Below are 18847 nucleotides of genomic sequence, written 5' to 3' on the forward strand. Positions count from 1 at the left end.
GGACATGGGTAGAGGAACGTGGAAGAGAAGGATGAGAGGGGAGGAGCGTGTATCTGTATACCATCAGTGAGTAAGGGTTCCCTCAGTCCTCAGGGGTGTGTGGGCTGGGGAAAGACCAAACACTACCCAGCAGTCTGACAGACTATCAAGCCACCCACATATGACACACACACCGTTCACATTTACATACAGAAGGATAGCTCTGCTGCCTTAGTGTGTGTGTGTGTGTGTGTGTGTGTGTGTGTGTGTGTGTGTGTGTGTGTGTGTGTGTGTGTGTGTGTGTGTGTGTGTGTGTGTGTGTGTGTGTGTGTGTGTGTGTGTGTGTGTGTGTGTGTGTGTGTGTGTGTGTGTGTGTGTGTGTGTGTGTGTGTGGTGTGTGTGTGTGTGTCAGTATAATGCTGATGATATGGCTGACCAATGGTTACTGGCTATGAGATTATTGATGATAATGATGCTGATAATAACAACACTATGGATCTTTCCCCGGGTTTCAATGTCTCTGCACTTTACATGTCACTGTTCTTTACTGCTATAGACCAGACCCTCAGTGGGAACACTACAACAGCCCCCTCAGGGAGAACACGACAACAGCCCCCTCAGGGAGAACACTACAACAGCCCCCTCAGGGAGAACACTACAACAGCCCCCTCAGGGAGAACACTACAACAGCCCCCTCAGGAGAACACTACAACAGCCCCTCAGGGAGAACACTACAACAGCCCCTCAGGAGAGAACACTACAACAGCCCCCTCAGGAGAACACTACAACAGCCCCTCAGGGAGAGGGAGAACACTACAACAGCCCCCTCAGGGAGAACACTACAACAGCCCCCTCAGTGGAGGAACACTACAACAGAACACTACAACAGCCCCTCAGGAGAACACTACAACAGCCCCCTCAGAGGAGAACACTACAACAGCCCCTCAGGAGAACACTACAACAGCCCCTCAGGAGAACACTACAACAGCCCCCTCAGGGAGAACACTACAACAGCCCCCTCAGGGAGAACACTACAACAGCCCCCTCAGGGAGAACACTACAACAGCCCCCTCAGGGAGAACACTACAACAGCCCCCTCAGGGAGAACACTACAACAGCCCCCTCAGGGAGAACACTACAACAGCCCCCTCAGGGAGAGGAGAACACTACAACAGCCCCCTCAGTGAGAACACTACAACAGCCCCCTCAGTGAGAACACTACAACAGCCCCCTCAGGGAGAACACTACAACAGCCCCCTCAGTGGGAACACTACAACAGCCCCCTCAGGGAGAACACTACAACAGCCCCCTCAGGGAGAACACTACAACAGCCCCCTCAGTGAGAACACTACAACAGCCCCCTCAGTGAGAACACTACAACAGCCCCCTCAGGGAGAGGAGAACACTACAACAGCCCCCTCAGGGAGAGGAGAACACTACAACAGCCCCCTCAGGGAGAGGAGAACACTACAACAGCCCCTCAGTGAGAACACTACAACAGCCCCCTCAGGGAGAGGAGAACACTACAACAGCCCCCTCAGGAGAGGAGAACACTACAACAGCCCCTCAGGAGAGGAGAACACTACAACAGCCCCTCAGGGAGAGGAGAACACTACAACAGCCCCTCAGTGGGAACACTACAACAGCCCCCTCAGGTGAGAACACTACAACAGCCCCCTCAGTGAGAGGAGAACACTACAACAGCCCCCTCAGGGAGAGGAGAACACTACAACAGCCCCTCAGGGAGAGGAGAACACTACAACAGCCCCCTCAGGGAGAGGAGAACACTACAACAGCCCCTCAGGAGAGGAGAACACTACAACAGCCCCTCAGGGAGAGGAGAACACTACAACAGCCCCCTCAGTGAGAGGAGAACACTACAACAGAACACCCCTCAGGAGAGGAGAACACTACAACAGCCCCCTCAGGGAGAGGAGAACACTACAACAGCCCCTCAGTGAGAACACTACAACAGCCCCCTCAGGGAGAGGAGAACACTACAACAGCCCCTCAGGGAGAGGAGAACACTACAACAGCCCCTCAGGGAGAGGAGAACACTACAACAGCCCCTCAGGGAGAGGAGAACACTACAACAGCCCCCCTCAGGGAGACAACAGCCCCTCAGGGAGAGGAGAACACTACAACAGCCCCTCAGGGAGAGGAGAACACTACAACAGCCCCCTCAGGGAGAGGAGAACACTACAACAGCCCCCTCAGGGAGAGGAGAACACTACAACAGCCCCCTCAGGGAGAGGAGAACACTACAACAGCCCCCTCAGGGAGAGGAGAACACTACAACAGCCCCCTCAGGGAGAGGAGAACACTACAACAGCCCCTCAGGGAGAGGAGAACACTACAACAGCCCCCTCAGGGAGAGGAGAACACTACAACAGCCCCCTCAGGGAGAGGAGAACACTACAACAGCCCCCTCAGTGAGAGGAGAACACTACAACAGCCCCCTCAGGGAGAGGAGAACACTACAACAGCCCCCTCAGGGAGAGGAGAACACTACAACAGCCCCCTCAGGGAGAGGAGAACACTACAACAGCCCCCTCAGTGAGAACACTACAACAGCCCTCTCAGGGAGAGGAGAACACTACAACAGCCCCCTCAGGGAGAGGAGAACACTACAACAGCCCCCTCAGGGAGAGGAGAACACTACAACAGCCCCCTCAGGGAGAGGAGAACACTACAACAGCCCCTCAGGAGAGGAGAACACTACAACAGCCCCCTCAGGGAGAGGAGAACACTACAACAGCCCCCTCAGGGAGAGGAGAACACTACAACAGCCCCTCAGGGAGAGGAGAACACTACAACAGCCCTCTCAGGGAGAGGAGAACACTACAACAGCCCTCTCAGGGAGAGGAGAACACTACAACAGCCCCCTCAGTGAGAGGAGAACACTACAACAGCCCCCTCAGTGAGAACACTACAACAGCCCCCTCAGGGAGAGGAGAACACTACAACAGCCCCCTCAGGGAGAGGAGAACACTACAACAGCCCCCTCAGGGAGAGGAGAACACTACAACAGCCCCCTCAGGGAGAGGAGAACACTACAACAGCCCCTCAGGGAGAGGAGAACACTACAACAGCCCCCTCAGGGAGAGGAGAACACTACAACAGCCCCTCAGGGAGAGGAGAACACTACAACAGCCCCCTCAGTGAGAACACTACAACAGCCCCCTCAGTGAGAACACTACAACAGCCCCCTCAGTGAGAACACTACAACAGCCCTCTCAGGGAGATGAGAACACTACAACAGCCCCCTGAGTGAGATGAGAACACTACAACAGCCCCCTCAGGGAGATGAGAACACTACAACAGACTGGATATCACACTCACACACTTTCCACATGTATCAGCTGAGAGCATCCGTGCTTTTATCCAAGTTTATAGATAGAAGAACAGGACCATAGCACCACTGCCTCCTGCGCGCACACACACACACACACACACACACACACACACACACACACACACACACACACACACACACACACACACACACACACACACACACACACACACACACACACATACACACACACACACACACACACATCAGGGTTTAGAGAGAAGCACACAAGGATGTAATGGTTTGAGGGCTACTCCCATCAGTGTATCCTGCTCTCTCTTTACTGAGCAAAAACACAAACACACAGTCGCACACCTTTATCCCCTATGGCTATGAGTGCAGAGAGAGACACGGCCTCTCCTTTAGCACACATGACCTGCTCTGTGACATTATCCACTCTGTGACATTACCCACGCTGTGACATTACCCACGCTGTGACATTACCCACGCTGTGACATTATCCACTCTGTGACATTACCCACACTGACAACAGCCCCCTGTGACATTACCCACGCCCCTGTGACATTAGAACGCTGTGACATTATCCACTCTGTGACAGGAGAACGCTGACATTACCCCCTCTGTGACATTATCCACTATGTGACATTACCTCAGTGAGCTGAGACATTACAGCCCCTCGATGTGACATTACCTGCTCTGTGACATTATCCGTGCTGTGACAGCCCCCCAGGGCGCTGTGACATTACCCACGCTGTGACATTACCCGCCTGTGACATTACACTACACGCTGTGACATTTCCCGCACTGTGACATTACCCGCCCCAGACATTACCCACGCTGTGACATTACCCAGCCCGCTCAGTGACATTACCCGCACTGTGACATTACCCGCGCTGTGACACTACCACGCTGTGACATTACCAGCCCCGCTGTGACATTACCAGCACTGTGACATTACCCAGCCCGCTCAGGGAGTGACATTACCGCGCTGTGACATTACCCACGCTGTGACAGGACACGCTGTGACATTACCCGCGCTGTGACATTACCCGCGCTGAGAGATTACCCGCGCTGAGAGATTACCCGCACTGTGACATTACCCGCACTGTGACATTACCCGCACTGTGACATTACCCACGCTGAGAGATTACCCGCACTGTGACATTACCCACACTGTGACATTACCCACACTGTGACATTACCCGGGCTGTGACATTACCCGCGCTGTGACATTACCCACGCTGCGCAATTACCCACGCTGTGACATTACCCACGCTGTGACATTACCCACGTGGTGACATTACTCGCGCTGTGACATTACCCGCGCTGTGACATTACCCGCGCTGTGACATTACTCAGCGCTGTGACCTACCCACGCTGTGACATTACAACACGCTGTGACATTACCCGCACTGTGACATTACCCCACTGTGACATTACCCACGCTCAGTGACAGTACCCGCCCCTGAGACATTACCCCCGCTGTACATTACCCATCTTGTGACATTACCCCCCTGTGACATTACCCACGCTGTGACATTACTACGCTGTGACATTACCCAGCTGTGACATTACTCACACTGTGACATTAGAACACGATGTGACATTACCCCACTGTGACATTACCCGCACTGTGACAGCCCCCCACGATGTGACATTACCAGCCGCTGTGACACTACCCACACTGTGACATTACCCACGCTGTGACATTACCCGCACTGTGACATTACCCACTCTGTGACATTACCCACTCTGTGACATTACCCGTGCTGTGACATTACCCCCGCTGTGACATTACCCACGCTGTGACATTACCCACGCTGTGACATTACCCACGCTGAGAGATTACCCGCACTGTGACATTACCCACACTGTGACATTACCCGGGCTGTGACATTACCCGCGCTGTGACATTACCCACGCTGCGCAATTACCCACGCTGTGACATTACCCGCGCGGTGACATTACCCGCGCGGTGACATTACTCGCGCTGTGACATTACCCACGCTGTGACATTACCCGCGCTGTGACATTACTCGCGCTGTGACATTACCCACGCTGTGACATTACCCACGCTGTGACATTACCCGCACTGTGACATTACCCGCACTGTGACATTACCCACGCTGTGACAGTACCCACGCTGTGACATTACCCGCGCTGTACATTACCCATCTTGTGACATTACCCGCGCTGTGACATTACCCACGCTGTGACATTACTCGCGCTGTGACATTACCCACGCTGTGACATTACTCACACTGTGACATTACCCACGATGTGACATTACCCACACTGTGACATTACCCGCACTGTGACATTACCCGCACTGTGACATTACCCGCACTGTGACATTACCCACGCTGTGACAGTACCCACGCTGTGACATTACCCGCACTGTACATTACCCATCTTGTGACATTACCCGCGCTGTGACATTACCCACACTGTGACATTACTCACGCTGTGACATTACCCGCGCTGTGACATTACTCACACTGTGACATTACCCACGATGTGACATTACCCGCACTGTGACATTACCCGCACTGTGACATTACCCCCGCTGTGACATTACCCACGATGTGACATTACCCGCGATGTGACATTACCCACACTGTGACATTACCCGCACTGTGACATTACCCGCACTGTGACATTACCCCCGCTGTGACATTACCCACGATGTGACATTACCCACGATGTGACATTACCCGCACTGTGACATTACCCGCACTGTGACATTACTCGCTGTGACATTACCCACGCTGTGACATTACCCACGCTGTGACATTACCCGCACTGTGACATTACCCGCACTGTGACATTACCCACGCTGTGACAGTACCCACGCTGTGACATTACCCGCGCTGTACATTACCCATCTTGTGACATTACCCGCGCTGTGACATTACCCACGCTGTGACATTACTCGCGCTGTGACATTACCCGCGCTGTGACATTACTCACACTGTGACATTACCCACGATGTGACATTACCCGCACTGTGACATTACCCGCACTGTGACATTACCCGCACTGTGACATTACCCGCACTGTGACATTACCCACGCTGTGACAGTACCCACGCTGTGACATTACCCGCACTGTACATTACCCATCTTGTGACATTACCCGCGCTGTGACATTACCCACACTGTGACATTACTCACGCTGTGACATTACCCGCGCTGTGACATTACTCACACTGTGACATTACCCACGATGTGACATTACCCGCACTGTGACATTACCCGCACTGTGACATTACCCCGCTGTGACATTACCCACGATGTGACATTACCCGCGCTGTGACACTACCCACACTGTGACATTACCCACGCTGTGACATTACCCGCACTGTGACATTACCCGCACTGTGACATTACCCACTCTGTGACATTACCCACGCTGTGACATTACCCACGCTGTGACATTACCCACGCTGTGACATTACCCACGCTGTGACAAATCAGGCAAACGGACACTTACAGACAGATGGATGACAGCTAATGAAACAGGTTTACTGCCTACCTACCATATGTTTCCTTCTCTATGACCACTACCCCACCAGGTGCCACAACTGACGATCATGTCTGTCAAAAAGAATGTGTCAGTTAATGTACCTGCACTCACAGGTTGCAGAACAGGAATCTCTGTGGGAAACGGAACCAGACTCTCACCTGCAGCTTCTCACACACACACACACCCACACCCGCACCCACACACACACCCACACCCCCACACCCACACCCACACACACCTGAGTTTACACTAGTGTGACGTCAGAGCTGATTAATCATGTGTACAGTACACACATTTCCTCTTTCACCTTCAATTTCCCCTCCACCTCCCCTCCACCTCCCTCCACCTCCCCTCCACCTCCCTTCCTCAAACAACTCCATGTGAGAACACCTGTTTGTCCTCTGTCCTGCCACAGACCCGGATACATGCAGCACACACCTGGCCCTGGCCCAATACTTTAACAATCTAGATTTCCTTTTTTTCCCTGTAAATAACACTTCCTTTCCCTCCTTTGAGTAATATTATGAAAGGGTTTCAGTTTATGACATTATGACTTGTGCTATGGGACTGTGTGACCGAGGTAACCCATATGATGTCCTCTATTCCTCACATTTTCCATTCACCTGAGTACCGGCCTACCCTGTTCTCACCTTAATCTTGTGGAGTGACTTCTCCTCGTCTCCTCCTATAGTCTGAGTCCACACTGTCATGTCCGTCTTATTGTAGGTCAGACTCCAGCCCTCCTCACAACCGCACTCATCCTTGAAGCTGCTGAATGCCCGGTCATCCGGGATCAACACCGACATAATCTTTTACCGGGTAGCGCGAGCTCGCTCTTCTGCAGTTCACTGGGAAGAACAACGATCGGACCAAACCGAGGTAGGGAAACTCCCGATGGCGGAGAGACCCGAAGCAGACTGGGACGAACGGGCGCCGGTGAGGAGTGACTGAGCTAAACGACGTAACGTTACACCTCTTATCCTCTGAGTGAATTATTCCTATAATGTAATTTCTTTATCACACAATTGAGCACGCAATCCGCGTATTGTGATGATGTGTGCTTAGAAAGGAGAGTTGCTGAACAAACACGAAGAACGCACAAAAACACGGGTATAAAAATACAAAAATCTACAGTTTTCATAGAAACTATACAAACTCGTGAGTGGAAGCTTTCCGGTGTTTATCTTATAACATTATTGACCCTCTGGCGTGAATCAATTTCAGCTCAATATGGTCCACAGCAGCTATATAAGTGAGACATATGTGTCCGCTGTCTCACCGCGACTCCACTAGAGATGAGAGGCTGACAAGTCGGATGGTTATGATCAATTGTTGCGCGTTTACATTTCAGTTCCCCTGCGTCGCTGTGTGCCCCCCTATGGTCACTCGACGTCGTCGGGGGTGGATGGTGCAGTGTGACGAATAGAGGAAAGCGTTGGAGACACACAGAGAAGCAATACCAGATTGACAACCGCCCACTCCGCAACGTGCACATGTAACGGATGTGAAACGGCTAGCTAGTCAGCGGTGGTGCGCGCTAAATAGCGTTCAATCGGTAACGTCACTTACTCTGAGACCTTGAAGTAGTGGTTCCCCTTGCTCTGCAAGGTTCGCGGTTTTTGTGGGGCGATGGGTAATGATGCTTCGTGGGTGACTGTTGTTGATGTGTGGAGAGGGTCCCTGGTTCGCACCCGGTTATGGGCGAGGGGATTGGTCTAAATTTATACTGTTACATTGATGCTATTGACCCGGATCACTGGTTGCTGCGGAAAAGGAGGAGGTCAAAAGGGGGGTGAATGTAACGGATGTGAAACGGCTAGCTAGTTAGCGGTGGTGCGTGCTAAAAAAAAGTGCTTCAATCGGTGACGTCACTTGCTCTGAGACCTTGAAGTAGTGGTTCCCATTGCTCTGCAAGGGCCCCGGCTTTTGTGGAGCGATGGGTAACGATGCTTCGTGGGTGACTGTTGTTGATGTGTGTAGAGGGTCCCTGGTTCGTGCCTGGGTATGGGCTCGGGGACGGTCTAAAGTTATACTGTTACACACACTCAGACGGACGCACACATGTCCCTGTATCAGGGACCAGATATCAGCAGCGTGCCTGGTCCAATAAGTTCTCCTCCCAACCTCCACCCTTTTCTGCTGTTGTTGTTTATTGATTCTTCATTTTTCTTAATATTTCAAACATTGGCCAGAACAGCCCCATAGCCTTTGTCAAACGTTTCTCAAGAGACCAGCAAATGAACAATGCTCTCTGCATGTGATTTCTCCTCTTAAGGATTAGGCTATAGGGCCGCCCCTACATTAACACTGTTTGGGATTACTGCAAGCAGCAACTTCTTAGGAATTTAGGATTTCACAGCAAGACTGTTTTTTCAGACTCTCAGGTGAGGTCTAATGGTCAAATAGCAGCATAGCATGTGTCTGTGCTGCCATAGTGAATGGACTGGGGAAAACAGGAGCTATTCTGAAAAATACAGAAGACAAAAGAAAATATATTTTACAAGGTGATCAACTGTGATGAGTCTTGTGATATGTAGCCAACATTAAAGGTTGATCTGTAAAGGTACATTTGAATGTTGTATGTGATCAAATGGTTGACCCTGGGTTAGAGATGTCTCCAACAAATATGATTTTTTTCCTATTGAATGTAGAAGGTACATTTCCTAAGCTCCCACATTGTGTCCAACGAACTGGTGGCCAGCATTCTTCTTCTTCTGGGGATTTTATATAGTGGTTGACAACCAACTTTAAGGTGCATCACCGCCACCAACTGGACTGGAGTGTAAACCAGTGAGAATGAAGGTCTAAATTCTATTCAATATTCTCGTCTCCCTAAGGAAAATTAAATATCGCATCTCCTGAAGATTTCCCCAGCAGTTCACTCAATGTTGGCTAGCGCCAGCCCCTATAGGCTGATCGTGCTTGTATTTGGCCTAGTGACTCTGCTGACTGCTGCGACACAACACGTGTTTGTTGCGTTATCCAGCATCCGCAGTGCCACAGAATCTGAACGCCATCTGGTGGCGAATTATAGCGAAGGATAAAGTTGTTTTGTTTGTTATAAAGCAGAACAAACTTAAATTTTTTTAATGTGGGGATTGATTTAGATTAACTTGTGTGTGGAACATTTTAAGACCATGAATAAATCCAGAGTTAACCTTCATAAGAGGTGGTGGAGAAGCCTCTGTGATACCAGGAAGTGGAGCCAGTTAGTTTCTGTAGGAAAAAAAAACTATTATTCCCATGATGCAGTTCATGTTCCAGTAACATCCCATGCTGCGGTTGTTTTTGTTCTGTTGCTGCTGTCAACCATCACGAGATAAATAACGGTCTGTAGGCGGAATAACGGCAGTAGACTTCAATTAAAGGTGTTGTCGTTGCAAGTAAGTACTATCATCAGGCTTAACGTTGCACGGTTCGCGTGTTTTCCCGCAATGTTGTCTTCGGTTCCACCGCGGATCTTCATGCGAAGGTCGCGCAGCCTTTCCCCGTGCCGTGTGCTCCAGACAAGCACAAAGGACGCCGCGAGGAACCACATCATCGTCGATAAAGCGGACGCCAACCGGAACCCCATCGTTTCTACCTCCCGTGTCTCCCGTAGAGGAATTCTGAGCGAGGAGGCGAAAGGCCAGAGTGTGAGCCTGGCCATACAGTATCACCATCTGGCCCCCAGGTGGCTCTCTAATCTCCAGGGTCGCAGGAGCTCCTGGGCCTCTCTGGCTTCCAAGGGACGCAACAACAACAACCTGTACTGGGATCAGAGCGGGGAAAGGACCGGGGGACAGAGCGGGAGCAGCCGCCCTTATGCACTGGCCTCTGCTGGGGTACTGTCCGCTGCAGCCATGGCCTTCTGCCTCAAGAAGGACTCTGATACGAAAGGTGTGTGTGTGTGTGTGTGTGTGTGTGTGTGTGTGTGTGTGTGTGTGTGTGTGTGTGTGTGTGTGTGTGTGTGTGTGTGTGTGTGTGTGTGTGTGTGTGTGTGTGTGTGTGTGTGTGTGTGTGTGTGTGTGTTGCTAAAGATACTTAAAGGACATGAGTCTTCTTTCCAGGTGATGCACTTCTGGAGGCTGCAAGGACCAACAGCTCACAAGATGTGGCAAGGTACATTAAACACACCACACACACAGACTCTCCTGAGTTCCACACAATACACATACTGACTGTCTGTACAGGGGCATACTGACTGTCTGTACAGGGGCATACTGACTGTCTGTACAGGGGAATACTGACTGTCTGTACAGGGGCATACTGACTGTCTGTACAGGGGTATACTGACTGTCTGTACAGGGGTATACTGACTGTCTGTACAGGGGAATATTGACTGTCTGTACAGGGGCATACTGACTGTGTACAGGGGCATACTGACTGTCTGTACAGGGGCATACTGACTGTCTGTACAGGGGCATACTGACTGTCTGTACAGGGGCATACTGACTGTGTACAGGGGAATACTGACTGTCTGTACAGGGGAATACTGACTGTCTGTACAGGGGTATACTGACTGTCTGTACAGGGGCATACTGACTGTCTGTACAGGGGCATACTGACTGTCTGTACAGGGGCATACTGACTGTGTACAGGGGCATACTGACTGTCTGTACAGGGGCATACTGACTGTCTGTACAGGGGCATACTGACTGTGTACAGGGGCATACTGACTGTCTGTACAGGGGAATACTGACTGTCTGTACAGGGGTATACTGACTGTCTGTACAGGGGTATACTGACTGTACAGGGGTATACTGACTGTACAGGGGAATATTGACTGTCTGTACAGGAGAATACTGACTGTCTGTACAGGGGCATACTGACTGTCTGTACAGGGGCATACTGACTGTCTGTACAGGGGCATACTGACTGTCTGTACAGGGGCATACTGACTGTCTGTACAGGGGCATACTGACTGTCTGTACAGGGGAATACTGACTGTCTGTACAGGGGCATACTGACTGTGTACAGGGGCATACTGACTGTCTGTACAGGGGCATACTGACTGTGTACAGGGGCATACTGACTGTCTGTACAGGGGCATACTGACTGTCTGTACAGGGGTATACTGACTGTCTGTACAGGGGTATACTGACTGTACAGGGGAATATTGACTGTCTGTACAGGGGAATACTGACTGTCTGTACAGGGGCATACTGACTGTCTGTACAGGGGCATACTGACTGTCTGTACAGGGGCATACTGACTGTCTGTACAGGGGCATACTGACTGTCTGTACAGGGGTATACTGACTGTACAGGGGAATATTGACTGTCTGTACAGGAGAATACTGACTGTCTGTACAGGGGCATACTGACTGTCTGTACAGGGGCATACTGACTGTCTGTACAGGGGCATACTGACTGTCTGTACAGGGGTATACTGACTGTACAGGGGAATATTGACTGTCTGTACAGGGGCATACTGACTGTCTGTACAGGGGCATACTGACTGTCTGTACAGGGGCATACTGACTGTCTGTACAGGGGCATACTGACTGTCTGTACAGGGGTATACTGACTGTACAGGGGAATATTGACTGTCTGTACAGGGGAATACTGACTGTCTGTACAGGGGCATACTGACTGTCTGTACAGGGGCATACTGACTGTCTGTACAGGGGCATACTGACTGTCTGTACAGGGGCATACTGACTGTCTGTACAGGGGCATACTGACTGTCTGTACAGGGGAATATTGACTGTCTGTACAGGGGAATACTGACTGTCTGTACAGGGGCATACTGACTGTCTGTACAGGGGCATACTGACTGTCTGTACAGGGACATACTGACTGTCTGTACAGGGGCATGCTGACTGTCTGTACAGGGGCATGCTGACTGTCTGTATACTGACTGTCTGTACAGGGGAATACTGACTGTACAGGGGAATACTGACTGTCTGTACAGGGGCATACTGACTGTCTGTACAGGGGCATACTGACTGTCTGTACAGGGGCATACTGACTGTCTGTACGGGGCATACTGACTGTCTGTACGGGGCATACTGACTGTCTGTACAGGGGCATACTGACTGTCTGTACAGGGGCATACTGACTGTCTGTACAGGGGAATACTGACTGTCTGTATACTGATTGTCTGTACAGGGGAATACTGATTGTCTGTACAGGGGTATCCTGATTGTCTGTACAGGGGTATACTGATTGTCTGTACAGGGGAATACTGACTGTCTGTACAGGGGCATACTGACTGTCTGTACAGTGGCATACTGACTGTCTGTAGAGTGGCATACTGACTGTCTGTACAGGAGAATGCTGACTGTCTATACAGGGGCATGCTGACTGTCTGTACAGGGGCATGCTGACTGTCTGTACAGGGACATGCTGACTGTCTGTACAGGGGAATACTGACTGTCTGTACAGGGGAATATTGACTGTCTACAGGGGAATATTGACTGTCTACAGGGGAATATTGACTGTCTGTACAGGGACATACTGACTGTCTGTACAGGGACATACTGACTGTCTGTACAGGGGAATACTGACTGTCTGTACAGGGGAATACTGACTGTCTACAGGGGAATATTGACTGTCTACAGGGGAATATTGACTGTCTACAGTGGTCCTTCTGTGGCTCAGTTGGTAGAGCATGGCGCTTGTAACGCCAGGGTAGTGGGTTCGATTCCCGGGACCACCCATACGTAGAATGTATGCACACATGACTGTAAGTCGCTTTGGATAAAAGCGTCAGCTAAATGGCATATATTATTATTATTATTATTACAGGGGAATATTGACTGTCTACAGGGAAATGCTGACTGTCTGTACAGGGAAATGCTGACTGTCTGTACAGGGAAATGCTGACTGTCTGTACAGGGGCATGCTGACTGTCTGTACAGGGGCATACTGACTGTCTGTACAGGGCCATACTGACTGTCTGTACAGGGGGAAATCTTTTACATTTAGACAGAAGACTTCTATGTGACAGAGACATCCAGAGCCTCTGATTGGTTGCTGTTGCATTCTCTCTGATTGGCTACGCTAAGTACCCAGTAGAATAACACGCATGTTGAGCAGGCATCAAACATTACAAGTTATGATCGTCGCAAGATGGGGATTTATGATTAGGGTAATTACTGCTAGTCTCCAGGAATAGAGTCAATCACACATTTTAATTGTTTACTTGCTTCTCTACACTACTATACTGCTGTAGGAAATGAAGAAAAAAAATGAATTACTCCACAAGTCTGTGAGGTCCTAATCATATGGAGTCTCATCGCAGACAGAATTTCTGGAAGTGTCCATATGTTTACCACCTGCACATCATTGTATTCCCAGTTGTCTCCACTAGAGGGAGATAGAGGTCCATGTCTGTTTAGTTTAGTTGGTTCCTCATTAACTACTGCCCATGTAGCAGCTAGTCTTCCTGGGGTCCACATAAAATGTACTAGTACATGACAAAGTACAGAAAAGTTATAGACAAGGACATCAAATAATAATATACAGTACCAGTCAAAGGTTTGGACACCTTAATTTAACCAGGAAGGCTAGTTGAGAACAAGTTCTCATTTACAACTGCGACCTGACATACCTACTCATTCAAGGATTTAAATTTGTATTTTTTCTACATTTTCTAATAATAGTGAAGACATCAAAACGATCAAATAACACATAGATTCATGTGTACACACACTTCATATTTACATATTCATATATCCAATTAAATTAGATCTTTAGAGGAGGAGAGGATGTTTTTACATGGGTTTTTTTAAGCTAAACTTGCTTTTTGCCTGAGTAACATCTGTTTTCAAAGCATTCCACGATCATATGGCTCTATACATATACATAACTGAGCGATGTATTAAATCTGTTTTGTGTTTGGGTACTGTGAAGAAACCCATGGTGGCATGTTTGGTAGGGTATGTTTGGAAGTATATGCAAATATATTCTACAAGTGGTTCGGCATTTTCAACACACACATCTGTCTACCAAAATGTACTATTGTGTCCCTTCGTAGCACTTCCCTTCCTCCTTTTTCTACACAAATGTTTCTTTAAGAAGACTAGAAGAGAAGTAGTACATTTCTTTTCAACCCTCAACCATGAAAGACTATCATGCATGTGGGCTCCCGAGTGTATCACAACCGGCCGTGATTGGGAGTCCCATAGGGCGGCGCACAATTGGACCAGCATCGTCCAGGTTTGGCCGGTGTAGGCCATCATTGTAAATAAGAATTTGTTCTTAACTGACTTGCCTAGTTAAATAAAGGTTAAATAATAAAAAATAAAATGTTGATATAAGTTGTGTGTGCAGTTAAGTGCAAGACATGCTGCTCTGTTTTGAGACAGCTGCAGGTCTTTCTCTGCTGCACCTGACCATGTTACCGGACAGTAATCAAGATGGAACAAGATCACAGCCTCAACAACTAATACAGTTGATCTTTTGTGTCAAAAACGCAGGACATCTTCACAACAACTTTGCCAATATGACTTGACCGTGATAACTGACAATCCAATGTTTCTCCTGGGAGTTCAAAGGTCACCCTCTTTATGCACAACTCCAGTTGAGGTTCTAAAATAATGCTTTGAAACAAATGCAATGCTTTTGATTGTATTTAAGACCAGTTTTATTGTTAAATACCCATTCGGACACTGACTAACTCCCTGCTAAGAGTCTCAAGTGAGCTCACTGGCTGTAGGTGCTGATGTGTAGAGTGTGCAATCATCAACATACATAGTCATTTTAGCTTCTAGTAAGACCAGTGGCAAATTATTTGTAAAATTAGAGAAGAGTAATGGCCTAAGGGAACTGCCCTGAGGGACACCGCACTGTACATATCTGATGTTAGAGAAGCTTCCATTTGAAGAACACTCTCTGGGTTCTATTGGATAAATAACTTTCCATGTGATGGCAGGTGATGTAAAGCTATAGCAAGTGAGTTTTTCAAAAACATCAAAGGCTGCAATGAAATCTAACACTACAGCTCCAACTATCATTTTATTATCCATGTATTTTAGCCGATCATCAGTCGTCTGAGTCAATGCAGTACATGTTGAGTGCCCTTACATATATACATGCTGAAAGTCAGTAGTTAGCTTGTTCTTTGAAAAATAGCATTCTATTTGTTCAAACCCAATTTTCTCCATCAGTTTACTAAGAACAGGCAGCAAACTGGTTGGTCGGCTGTTAGAGCCAGCAAAGGATGCTTTACTATTTTTAGGCAGTGGAATTTAGATTCCTTCCACACCTGTGGACACACACTCATTAAAGTGTTGGTTAAAGATATAGAAAATAGGGGTGGCAGTACTGTCCGCTACCGTTCTCTAGTTTCCCTTCAAGGTTGTCTGTGCCTTCATGGCGTATCATTATTGATCGATAATGATCGTTTTTCTACCTTTTCCACACAAACTTCATCAAATTCCATTTTTCATTTTTCAATCTTTAATACACAAATTTGATGGTTCAATGTTGTAATTTCACTTCTGTTCGTCTGCTTTAAGTCGTCAATGAAATGATTGGCTGTATCAAAAGGTTTTGTTATAAATGACCCATCAACTTCAATGGACGACGTTTTCTGCCCATAATATAATATTTAGGTGCTCATGTATTTTTCCATCGTTTTTTAGGTAATTTATCTTGCTTTGGTGATATCATTTCTTTTTGTTGTTGTTTACTTTAGTCACAAAATTGTTCAGTGTGAGACATAGAGGGCAGTCAGACTGCATCACAGAGATACAGTTGAAGTCGGAAGTTTACATACACCTTAGCCAAATACATTTTAAACTCAGTTTTTTCACAATTCCTGACATTTAATCCTAGTAAAAATGTCCTGTCTTAAGGTCAGTTAGGATCAACACTTTGTTTTAAGAATGTGAAATGTCAGAATAATAGTAGAGTGAAAAAAGCTAGCACTGCGATGCACTGCCTTAGACCACTGCACCACCCAGGAGGCCTGTAAATCTCATCTCTGAGTACAGATGTGAAAAGGGCACCTGCCACCTGTTATTGTAGCAGCAGTATGTTGTCTGTTCTCTCATCTTACATTACGCACGTAAGTGTGTGTAGGTTTAATGGCGTGTTTCACTCTGCTACAGCGTTGGGACAGATGGTGTAGGCTAGGTGAGACTACACAGATGTGTTAAGTGTTTTAGTTCGAGAGCAGAGGTATAGGGGGTCGTGTGTGTGTGTGTGGGGGGGGGCAGGTTAGAGTGAGGCACAGTGTGTTTACAGTCAACACAGACACCGTCCGCCCAGCGGAACACAGGCGGGTTACCTCCGACACACACTAACACACCCCTCCTCCTCAGATAACACACCCCTCCTCCTCAGATAACACACCCCTCCTCCTCAGATAACACACCCCTCCTCCTCAGATAACACACTCCTCCTCCTCAGATAACACACCCCTCCTCCTCAGATAACACAGCCCTCCTCCTCAGATAACACAGCCCTCCTCCTCAGATAACACACCCCCTCCTCCTCAGATAACACACCCCTCCTCCTCAGATAACACACCCCTCCTCCTCAGATAACACACCCCTCCTCCTCAGATAACACAGCCCTCCTCCTCAGATAACACAGCCCTCCTCCTCAGATAACACTCCCCTCCTCCTCCTCAGATAACACACCCCTCCTCCTCCTCAGATAACACAGCCCTCCTCCTCAGATAACACAGCCCTCCTCCTCAGATAACACACCCCTCCTCCTCAGATAACACAGCACTCCTCCTCAGATAACACACCCCTCCTCCTCAGATAACACACCCCTCCTCCTCAGATAACACAGCCCTCCTCCTCAGATAACACACCCCTCCTCCTCAGATAACACAGCCCTCCTCCTCAGATAACACACCCCTCCTCCTCAGATAACACAGCCCTCCTCCTCAGATAACACACCCCTCCTCCTCAGATAACACACCCCTCCTCCTCAGATAACACACCCTCCTCCTCAGATAACACAGCACTCCTCCTCAGATAACACACCCCTCCTCCTCAGATAACACACCCTCCTCCTCAGATAACACACCCCTCCTCCTCAGATAACACACCCCTCCTCCTCAGATAACACAGCACTCCTCCTCAGATAACACACCCCTCCTCCTCAGATAACACACCCCTCCTCCTCAGATAACACAGCCCTCCTCCTCAGATAACACACCCCTCCTCCTCAGATAACACAGCCCTCCTCCTCAGATAACACACCCCTCCTCCTCAGATAACACAGCCCTCCTCCTCAGATAACACACCCCTCCTCCTCAGATAACACACCCTCCTCCTCAGATAACACAGCCCTCCTCCTCAGATAACACACCCCTCCTCCTCAGATAACACACCCCCTCCTCCTCAGATAACACACCCCTCCTCCTCAGATAACACAGCCCTCCTCCTCAGATAACACAGCCCTCCTCCTCAGATAACACAGCCCTCCTCCTCAGATAACACAGCCCTCCTCCTCAGATAACACACCCCTCCTCCTCAGATAACACACCCCTCCTCCTCCTCAGATAACACAGCCCTCCTCCTCAGATAACACAGCCCTCCTCCTCAGATAACACACCCCTCCTCCTCCTCAGATAACACACCCCTCCTCCTCCTCAGATAACACAGCCCTCCTCCTCGGATAACACAGCCCGATGTCGTCCCTCTCAGGCACAGAACTCAACCTACACACACACACACACACACACATCTTACGTTGTTCCTGTCAGAGTCTGTTTGGTAGCACCTGAGAGCTGAAGTTAAGGCAGATAGTAACCTTAGCAACAGAACAGCTTTCTTAGTAACCTCTTCTTGTTCCTGTTTCCTGTCAGGTTGCTGGGCGAGGGGGTGGAGCCTAACCACAGACACCGTCTGGGCTGGACCTCTCTCATGGTGGCAGCTATGAACCGCCAGCACAGGTCAGAGAGAGAGCAGTGTGTGTGTGTGTCCGGCTCTTCCTGTGTTAACCTTGTCCCATACAGACATATTGCCACAGTAGAATGCTCTTATCACACCAGACGGCTACTAATGCCCCCTCAACCTTCCCTCCCCCTGCCCTGCACCCTCTAAATTAAATTAGCCCCTCCTTATCCCTGTACACACAG

At 49.1% G+C, this 18847-nt stretch overlaps 2 protein-coding genes across 3 annotated transcripts in view; one reads left to right on the forward strand and one right to left on the reverse strand.

Annotated features, from left to right (window-relative positions):
• The window catches only part of LOC118378261 (START domain-containing protein 10-like), a 34171-nt gene extending 25878 nt beyond the window's left edge, over window positions 1–8293 (reverse strand). Inside the window, exon 1 of one of the 2 annotated variants that reach the window (XM_052463191.1) lies at window positions 7471–8293. In XM_052463191.1, coding sequence (XP_052319151.1) covers window positions 7471–7626 — 156 coding nt within the window. In that variant the 5' untranslated portion in view covers window positions 7627–8293. Of the gene's footprint in view, window positions 1–6833; window positions 6856–7470 lie in introns of those variants that run through there. The other variant, XM_052463261.1, reaches the window with a different exon arrangement.
• Window positions 8294–8396: 103 nt separating this feature from the next.
• Window positions 8397–18847, forward strand: part of LOC127907568 (uncharacterized) — a 12296-nt gene continuing 1845 nt past the window's right edge. The window contains exons 1-3 of the mRNA XM_052463365.1: window positions 8397–10699; window positions 10870–10921; window positions 18575–18847. The exon at window positions 18575–18847 is cut by the window's right edge and continues 1845 nt beyond it. Coding sequence (XP_052319325.1) covers window positions 10255–10699; window positions 10870–10921; window positions 18575–18812 — 735 coding nt within the window. The 5' untranslated portion in view covers window positions 8397–10254 and the 3' untranslated portion in view covers window positions 18813–18847. The remainder of the gene's footprint in view (window positions 10700–10869; window positions 10922–18574) is intronic.

The sequence above is a fragment of the Oncorhynchus keta genome, chromosome 1, assembly GCF_023373465.1.
Source record: "Oncorhynchus keta strain PuntledgeMale-10-30-2019 chromosome 1, Oket_V2, whole genome shotgun sequence".
Lineage (NCBI taxonomy): Eukaryota > Metazoa > Chordata > Actinopteri > Salmoniformes > Salmonidae > Oncorhynchus > Oncorhynchus keta.